The sequence below is a fragment of the Haliaeetus leucocephalus genome, unplaced genomic scaffold, assembly GCF_000737465.1.
Source record: "Haliaeetus leucocephalus isolate CR32 unplaced genomic scaffold, Haliaeetus_leucocephalus-4.0 Scaffold1007, whole genome shotgun sequence".
Taxonomy (NCBI): Eukaryota; Metazoa; Chordata; class Aves; order Accipitriformes; family Accipitridae; genus Haliaeetus; species Haliaeetus leucocephalus.
Window position 1 is genome coordinate 3,801,090 of NW_010973443.1, and position 9,693 is coordinate 3,810,782.

A 9,693-nucleotide genomic window follows, 5' to 3' on the forward strand; every position below is an offset into this window, starting at 1 on the left:
GTGTCATTGCTTCCGCTTGCCTGGTCCCTCCCCCATAAGCCGCCTGATTCCCCTGGAAGTTCTTAGGAGAAAAGGTTGTGGCCGTACAACAAGATGGCGGTGCTCACGGGGGACGGAGCAGCGGAGGTAAATGTGTGAGGTACTGCCGTGCCGTGGCGAGCCCGCGGGGCTTTTCTCCGCCCTCAGTGAGGGACAGGCCGGAGGGTAGCCCCCTTCCTCCCTCTGCACCGAGCACCGCGCACAAGCTTCAGCAGCCCTCCCCTCCCCGCTGCGGCGGTGCAGAGGGTGCTGCGCCGTCAGGCCGCTCTTCCCGCCGAGCGGTGGTGGGATGTGGCGGCGGGGGGCGGTTCTGGGGAAGAACCCGGGCTCCCAGTCCCTGTGTGCCTGCGGGCAGGGGCACTGGGGGCTGGTCTCTGCTGTGCTGGTGCCGCGGCTGGCCCTGTGCTTGTGCCACTGCTCCCGAGTGCTGTCAGACATACCTAGTCTTGGTTCGTGTGATTGCTGTGCCATAGAGCTCTTTTCTAACTTGTTGAAAGAGTTATCTTAGAGTAAATCTATACTGTATAAAATGATAGTAACTTATTTAAGACTTGCTTACTAGAGAAAAGTGAAACAGGGATGAAACAGAAGTCACGATGGGGAAACTGGCTGAAGTCTGAAGTTTCTGCGGTGTGTTCTGTGTGCGCATGGACATGTTGGTCAGAAGATAGGTGCTACTTTATTAAACAGTGATAGTTCTGAAAAGTGAACTCTTAAAAAAATTCCCACAGGAGGAGTTTGCTCCAGGAAGTGCGTATGATTGCCAGGTACGGTCTCAGGGAGTTGATTTTTCTTCCTGAAAAGGGGAGCTGTGATGTCTGTGGTACATCGGCTGACAGCGGGGTGGCTTGTGGATCATCTCTCTTTCATCAACCAGTGTGGCTATGAGATCTGTGACTCCTTTGCATACTCTGGTGGTGTCACTCTCAATACTTCTGTCACATCTACTGGAGATTGTCATGCTACTTCTACCTTTGCTGCCACCTCCTCATCAAGAGATGGTCCTATTCCTGGCCCTGGAGATGTGATAGAAACAGAAAGTAGAACAGCAAAAACGAGATACGTGTTTCGGGAGGAGTTCTTTGACGTTTCTAAGCCCCATATAGCTGCAGTTCCTGAGAAACAGCTGTGGCAGGGATGCCCTGAGGTGAGTCTCACAGAAATAAAGGCCAGCAGCAACAGAGAGGAACATCGAGAAGGAACCAAGAGTGGCATCAGAGATTCTGTTGCCAGTGCTAGGAAGGTATGTTCTCCATAATACAGTAAACTACAGTAATCCCCTGGTAAATAATACACCAATAACGTTGTCTTGCACATTTCAGTTTCCTGAGGTTATGTAGGAGAGCAGGAACTTGTCCACAATAGATTTCAAGATGCACAGAAAACATAAGCGCTCATGAGGATATTCTTGTGTCCCTTATGTCAGTAATGTGCATCCTTTGACTATAAAGCAGTGGCTTGCTCACAAAATCTTCTGATGTTGGTTGTTGTCAGGCACTTGAGCTGAAACTGTGGTAGCTGTCAAGATTGTGCGGATTAACAAGGAGGGGAGGACAGTATGAATTTACTTTCAATCTGTAAATTGTTCAGTACTGTTCCTTATGGACCAAAAAATATAAAGTTGCAGGTCTAAACTAACAAATGTAATCATGAAGACATAGTTAATTTTCTCCTGTTATTGGTAAACTGCACTTGGCAGCTGAACAAATACTTTCTAGTATGGGCCCAGAGGAGGCATGAACGTGAACTGTGGCATGCACTAGCTACCTTCAGATCCCAGTGCCATGAGTAACATAACACAGCTTTAAGCCTATGTACCTTGAGAATGCCTACAGCAGCCTAGGTATTTGGAGATCACCTTTTTGCTAATTGGTCTTACACTTGTGTTGGAAAAAGATGGAAGTTTCTTCTGCTTTTAAAAGTTAATCTGTACTTCAGGTATGTGTGGTTATTCTTTTCATCATGGAGTAATGTGGATTTTTTCTTTTTTTCATTGCTTGCTCATTCTGCAGAAACGTAAAAGGAAATGTGTGTTCAACCAAGGTGAACTGGATGCTTTAGAATACCATTCAAAAGTAAGTCTGAACAAAAGTATGTTTTGCACGTACATGAAACCTGACTTTGGGCATGTATGGAGTGCAAGACATAATTGCAAACAAGTTCTGTTCTTGTAGCTTTTTCCACTAACGGGAAGGTACTCTCTCCAGTCCTTAAATGAATAAGTGCATACAGAGAATGTCTTCTGTGGAGATACATATGAAACAAACTGGACATGAAACTGCAGGTGAGACATTTTGAAGAGCTGGAAGCTGCATTCACAAAATATCTTTTACTGTTATGGGTAACTGAGCATTATATAGTGATGAGTTGAGTATTAGTTGAACAGGGAGTGACTCATTTGAAATAAACAGTGTAATATGTTCTGAAGATCAGCTCATGTTTAGTATATCAGGACACTGTGCTGAAGTTACTCAAAGCTCCTCTGACCAAATGCGCTCCAAGATGTCTCGTTCTGCTAATGAGAGAGAATTTTTCACTCTAACATTTTACATTGTTGTACTAAAGCATCATGAATTAATTAGAATTCAAGTGTCTGTTTAGGCTTGCATCAGTGATGTACTGGTGAAGTTACAACTGAATTACACTGAAGCGTTTTAGTAAATCCGAGAAATGTAATCTGTGGATCATGTTTGATGTGTTCTTACTGCTTTCCTAAATAGTGATGTGAACCTGAACTAGGACCTACACTTGCTTTCTTTCCTCTGACAAAGGTGCTAGTCATATTGGGCTTTTTGTTTAAGTCTTTTCCTCTTGGACTATATTTAAATGACTAAATTTTTCTTTTACGTGGCAACAATTTTGTAGTAAACATGCAATTTGCTATGATACAGGGTAGAGGTCCTGTAATTATTGTGAATAGGCTATGCATGTGCAGAATCGCCATAAAGGAGAGAACTTTGAAGCTCAACATCAAACAGAGGTTTATGAGTTTGAAAACCTTTAAGCTAAAATAAAGTAATTCACAGTAGGAATAAGGGAAGAAATGAAGAAAAGTTTGATGTCTTGGGGGCCATGTAACTTCAAATGATTTTTGGTGATTATGCAAAAAAGACACAGTTTTGAAAAATTTGTGATCCCAGTTAGCCTCTGGTACCATTCACAGATTAGAATGTATTGGTTTTTACTGTATTTGTAGTGTTAAAGGTTGTAGCTCTGCAAGTCAATTCAGATTATTTTGGCACTTAACTTGTATCTTTAGAATCATTTTCCAAAAAAAAAAAACCAATCCAAATTTGTGTCTGTCAGTGAAAGTAGGCGTTGAATCCATTTATGAATTTCAGTTGGAGTCAACACAGGGAACAGTACAAAATATGCTAAATTCCTTCAGCAGCCATTTGTTAAAACTACTGTTTAAATTGCTTGATAGTCAAGAGGCTTTGTCCACCTGCGAAATAACACATGGGTGTAAGAAGAAAAGCCATCAGCATTAATTCAGCTGTACAACTTGTAGCATTTCTAAAGATATATTTATTAATTCTGTTTAAGTAGTATGAACTTTTACTATCACAAACCTAGGTACTTAAAAATTATGACTTTGTCCCCTCAGATGTCTAGATGGTGGTGCTATTAAAGAAATGATTAAAAAACCATATCCTTCTCCCCCTATTAATTTGGAAATTGTAATAAAGAGTATTTTGTAAAAACATCTTGTAAAGTTGAGGATTCCATAATTAGGAGCTTTAGAAACCATAAGTATTTGAAACCATTAGTAGCTGTGATAATTTGCCACTGTAACTGGCAATATTGCTGTTCTCAGTGAACAAAAATGCCTCATTCATAATTGAAACTCATAAAGGCTCAATGATCTGGGAATAAACTAGTTCTCTACATTTTGCAATGAGAGCGTGCTGAAGTGAATGAGAGTGTATGTAGATCCAAGAATCTTGTCTTCCTGGACTCACTGGCAGGTTATTTGAGAGGTGTGTCACTTAGAAAAGTTGCAAAACCAAATTATAATAATGTAATTTGATTTCTGATTGTACTTCCATATTACTTTTAAAATGCATAAACTATTGTTTTTTCAAAGTGAATTAAAATGTGGGAAAATAATGATTTTTAGATCCCAGTATACATATCAATTAAAATATATTTATGGGCACAGTAACTTGAAATTAGATTAGAATTTTAACTTACACTTCAAATTATAACTTTGAAATTTACGTTTGTTTGAAATAATATTCCACCTCTGTTGACTGTGAAATGTTTTATTCAGTAGTCTCTCACTCTTTCTTTTTCCAGGCTTCTAATTGTTGTAACTTTACTGAAAATACAACAACAAAAGTTAGCATGGCCTTGTTATCATGCCCTTGTAGCTTTTGAGTCAATGATCTCAGTGTTTGACAGGGATCCTCTTCCCGCTCTGCAGATTGAAAATGTTTTGATTTCTGTTGCATTCCCTGATCAAGTAGATACTTGAAAGATTGTTTCTTCTTCCCTTGTTTTGTTTTTTTTTTTATGACCATACAGGTTAGGAACCTCATTTGGGAAGGCACTTTGCATTTAGTCCAAGAAGGACTCAAAAGTGGTTTTCTTCACCGCAATACTACAGAACTCAGTTGCAGGAAGAATGTTGTTCCTGGGCACATTGGCTGTGGGTTGGCTGAATTATGTGAAATGGCAAAGCAGTTTCCAGCTGTGAATGAAAGTGACCATCAAGCTGTACATGTGCTAGATGATGAAACCTCCATTCCAGAGCAGGACCTGCTTTCGTGTGTTACAGAAAACAGCTCAAATTCTGCAAAGATACTTGTGTTAATGGGGCAGAAGTACTTGGTGCCACCAAAAAGCAGTTTTCTTTTATCTGATATTTCGTGTTTACAGCCCCTGCTAAGCTGTAAGTATCTTAGGCACTAGAACTTACCACTTCTCTCCTGCCTGAGAAGGGCAGTTAATGTCAAGATGACTAAGGACTCAATGAAGAGATTTTAATATACAGCATCACACTGATAGGAAATGCTGTTGCAAGCTTTCAAAGTGGTATTTCTAACTTTGTGCAAATAGGTAAGGGTTTTCAAAGCAATCTTGAGTGGTTAGGAGCTCATGTCATGGGGGGGTTATCTATCTCCAGGAGGCTCCTTTAAAAATCTCAGCCAAAATATGACAGTTTGAGAGCATGTTCTGAGCTGCTGTCAGTACAGAAGTCATATAAACACATTAAATTGGGACTAGCTATGCTTCTGGGTCCCTATCCCACAGAATGAGGCTTTAACATAGGTGAGTCCATGCTGCTATGCTGCTGTTGGGGTGGTGTTCCTGCTGTCTTGGTTTTTAGCTAGATTAGACCATGGGAGAGGGATGAGATTATGCACGTTAAAGCAAGGGTTCCCTTACAGATTCATCCTGTTCAGTGGCAGGGTCTATTTAGATTGACGTGAACTGATTGTGAAATCAACCCCAGTGTCCCCCAGAGAAGATAAGTAACAGTTTGAGAGGCTGCTGCCCCCAGCTGGAGGTGAATGCCACTTTAACAAGACCATGAGTAGCAAACATGAGTTGACTTCTCAGCTCCTACATTTCAGCTGAGGGTATTGGCTTAAGCCAAAATCAGTGATGGGGAAATGGTGGGGTTTTAGAATTAGTAACTCCTCTGTAAAAGTAGATCAAAAGCTATCCAAGCCAGTATCCCCAGCCTTAATGGGCCATGCAGAAAGCTTTAAGTTGACAACATGTGGCAGTCTTCGCTGTACTTCATTGTTCCATTAGCTTTCAATTTGACCATTATTATTATTATCAGCAGCAGCTAAGCTTCATCAGACAGTCTTATAGGAAAGATGTTGCCTGTGAGCAAGAGCTGGGCATTACTGCTCTTCCCTCTAATTTTAGATTTGTTAGTTATGTATGTTTCCTCCCTTCTAATGTGCAACTTAGATGTTCACTGATATATATTTTTTTTAATTAAGAAGACATGCAGGAGATGGAATCTTATTATCCAAATAATCATTTTATATTTGAAGTCCAAAATTTAGCCAGTTAGCTGTTTTCAACTGTATGAAAGAAGGAAGGTCACTATCACTGTGCTATCACTATGCACAGCTGTTTGGATTCTCATGGAGGTCAGAGAGCAGTCCAGGAAATTTGAGAAAATGCTTTTGAAGTAACCAACAGTGAATGTTAATATAATGCCATGACTTTAGATTTTTTTTTTAATTTTTTTTTTTGAGGAAGTCTACTGTCCATTTTAATTACTATTTTTCTTCTTCCCTTTCACCTGCCAGAAGAGAAATACTTCCTGCTGGTCAGCCCACTGTCAGGATAACACCTCCAATGTTAATAAGGGAATAAGATGTAGAAAGCACATTTAATGGACATTAAAGATTAAGCTGTTGTTCTTATTAGCTATTTAAATAATTAGCATCAGACTCAATGAAGGAACAAATATATTCTGTGGAAAAAATAAAATTGGAGAGTCCTGGTTTTTTTATGGATATGTCCTGTATCTTCTGTCCTCCAACTAAAGTAATCCCAGCTTCTCCCATTAAAACTCTTTCAGTTCTATTCCTCTTGTCCATTAATCTCCATTTCATATACTGGGTCTAGCGCTCTGTCTCTCTTCACTTCCAGTAGTGCAAAACACAGTTTTGCAGGGTTTTTTTTCCAGGGCTGGTTTGGAGCTCTGCATGTCCCAGTTGGCCTGCTGAAAGATCAAACAGGGCAGGAATCTTGTGTTCAGGGCTGCAGCGTTTCACTCAGCTGGGTGCCTTATTACATAGCTTTTGTTGGGAAACTCGGAGAAATTTTCATCTTAGGCTTGCACTCTGCTATCAGGTTTTTTTTCATGAAAGTCCCCAAGTTGTTCAAAATTTCTTGGAGGGATCTGACACAGATCACATAAACATCCTTTCCTTAGGTAATTAGCCCAAAAATCTCTGAAGTATATCATTATCTGAATTAAAACAAGCATGCTGGAAGCTTTTAACTTCTTATTTGGAAAGAACAGAAGAAAGTTGTGAGTTTGCTGCATAGTTGGCTCTTTAAATGTTGTCTGTATGTGGGTAGTTAAGCCTTTATCAGTTTTAACTAGTAGATTTATTTTAAAACTAATTTACTGGCTTTTTTTTTTTTTGTAATTTCACTTTCCAGACAAGAAAAAATATGATGTAATTGTGATTGATCCACCATGGGAGAACAAGTCTGTTAAAAGGAGTAACAGGTAAATTTTACAGTAAAATCAAACAAACTGTCATCTTAGCTTACAATGGGTAATTAACATTTTAATGTACTGGTGCACTCCAAGACCAATAGAACTGTGAGACTGTAGCTTAAACTAGCAAATATTTTGGCACATGCCTACCTTCAAGTCTGTGAAATGTCTTGGGGATTTCACTGAAATGGCTTGGATACTTTGCATACAAAATATTTGCAAGAGTAGATTTTAAATTACCTAACTGGTGAGAGAATGTTAGTCCTTGAGACCTATAAGGAAAGTCTGGAGTCAACTGTTTTGTAAGGCCCAGATCATGCAGATACTCATTTGAAATTATTAGGGTTACTTCAGTGGGCATAAAGCTGGATAAATATGTATTTCCAGGACTGAGGTTTTTAATTATTTTTTTTTAATTTGAGCTGTAGTTTGAGCTTCAGTCTGATGGGTAGAAGAGAGAAAGTGATAATGCAGCAGTAAAATCCTCAAGTGCAATAGGAACTTTATGAAGTCATTAACTTAAAATTTTTATGGGCTTCCTTCTCCACTGAGTAACATCAGGCTTATGCCAGTGGAGCTCTCTTGATTATCATAGAATTGTACTCATGTGAAAGAAGGACAGACAGAAAATAATGGCCTTACAGCTTTCTAGAATAATGTCTACTGTAGCTTTTGAAGTTTGTTATGAAGATATAATTTGAAGATGCAGAGACTGATTAGTAGGTTTTACTTTGAAAGCCCTACAGACACCTCTAGAAACTCAGAGTTAAACTCATTCAGGTGTCTTTCTTAACTATGTAAGTTACTCAGAGGAAAACTGTAGTTATTCACAAGCATGAATTAGCCAGCAAGACCCCCTCTCCCTTGCAAAATAAGGGCAAAATGTGGAAGAGCTATCACTGCTGTTGGTTACCTTGTTGACAGCTAATCTTTGTTAAGCATTTCACATCTGGGTTCTGAATCTTGTTTTCTCTGGACAGGCTAGTCCAAGAAGTATTTTGAATTTTATCCTTGTTACCTGTTTCTCACTGTTTTTCTCACTGTTGCATTGTATAGGGATCCCAGGTACTCTGATGGTGGCTGTTGATTCCAGTAGGCAGTGTGCCAATGTTTTTGATGCTGCACTTTTGTAGGTTCCATGAATTGCAAATCACTAATAGTGTAGAGTAGCATCATGATAAAAATGGTAGAACAGGACAGAATCTGGAAAGCATACTGTATTCACCTATGTAGCATACAGTTAGCTCAAAAATTTGCAGAACTGTTCTGAATAACCTAGAGAACTTTTACCATGAACGGTAATTTAAAAAAATGAATAAGTTCTGCAAATAATTGGAGAAGTGATTGCCCTTTTATGACCTTTTAACTTGCCAGTCAAATTAGTGTTGCCCTTGTGCTTGTAAATGACTCACTTGTCATTCTCATTCAGAAGAGGGATTGCTTATTATGAAAAGTGAATAATGTTACGTTGACTAAAGAGCTACTTTTCACTAAATAGCTTTGTTCTGGTGAAAAGATGAGAGTATTGAATTACATATGGTAGCTCTTAAATTAAACATGGGCTTTTAGACTTCTTCAGAATCACAACTCGTAATACTTTATTTGGGGGAATAGTAGAAATATGTAGTTGAAGGTTCTGCTCAGTAAAACTTAAGTACATACACTAATGATTTTCTATCAGATTCTATCAGATTTGGCCACTGGGTGTCAGTCTTGATCCATTTTTATCACTTGTCGGGAGATAATTCTTGAAATGTCTTGGCTGTGTGATTTCTCTATCTATTTGTGTTGCTTTGCAATTTTTATATTTGGTATATGTTAACTTGCTTTCTCACTGTATTGGCATATAGATACAGCCACTTGTGTTCATGGCAAATCAAGCAGATTCCTGTACCAGCACTAGCTGCTCCAAATTGTCTTGTAGTCACGTGGGTGACTAATAGGCAGAAGCACTTACGTTTTGTTAAGGATGAACTTTATCCGTATTGGTCTGTGAAAACACTTGCTGAGTGGCACTGGGTAAAAGTAAGTTCTCAATTTGTTTTGTTGCTTTCTTGGAGACTGAGAGGGCTTGCACTATGACACTTTATATTATACTTTGTGTATTTACTGCTATGTGCTTTTGTATTTCAAAGGTATGGTATCATCAGTATCTTCCTCTTTATCAAAGAAAATGTCTTGGAAAAAGTTGTGTATGAAAATCTTCCACTGTGTATTTTTAACTCCTTTGTGTTAGATTACTAGAGCTGGAGAATTTGTATTGCCTTTGGATTCTTTACACAAAAAGCCCTATGAAGTTCTTGTATTGGGAAGAGTTCAAGGAGACGTAAAGGAAACCTTAAGGTATGCCAGGATATTTGTGGTAAATGTCTTTTCTGAGGCTGCTAGGATTCTCTTTGTATATATCACTTGTTCATAATAGAATATAATGTCCCAAAATCTTTTCTTGGCAT

The 9,693-nt window shown here is 39.0% G+C and overlaps 1 protein-coding gene across 6 annotated transcripts in view; it reads left to right on the forward strand.

Moving 5' to 3' along the window:
* Nucleotides 1-31: 31 nt before the first annotated feature.
* METTL4 (methyltransferase like 4) overlaps nucleotides 32-9,693 on the forward strand; it is a 24,141-nt gene continuing 14,479 nt past the window's right edge. For 2 of the 6 annotated variants that reach the window (XM_010584877.1, XM_010584873.1), the window contains exons 1-8: nucleotides 32-126; nucleotides 771-806; nucleotides 917-1,282; nucleotides 2,052-2,114; nucleotides 4,567-4,933; nucleotides 7,180-7,249; nucleotides 9,091-9,265; nucleotides 9,477-9,583. In XM_010584877.1, coding sequence (XP_010583179.1) covers nucleotides 94-126; nucleotides 771-806; nucleotides 917-1,282; nucleotides 2,052-2,114; nucleotides 4,567-4,933; nucleotides 7,180-7,249; nucleotides 9,091-9,265; nucleotides 9,477-9,583 — 1,217 coding nt within the window. In that variant the 5' untranslated portion in view covers nucleotides 32-93. Of the gene's footprint in view, nucleotides 140-770; nucleotides 1,283-2,051; nucleotides 2,115-4,566; nucleotides 4,934-7,179; nucleotides 7,250-9,090; nucleotides 9,266-9,476; nucleotides 9,584-9,693 lie in introns of all 6 variants that reach the window. The other 4 variants (XM_010584878.1, XM_010584879.1, XM_010584876.1 and 1 more) reach the window with 4 other exon arrangements.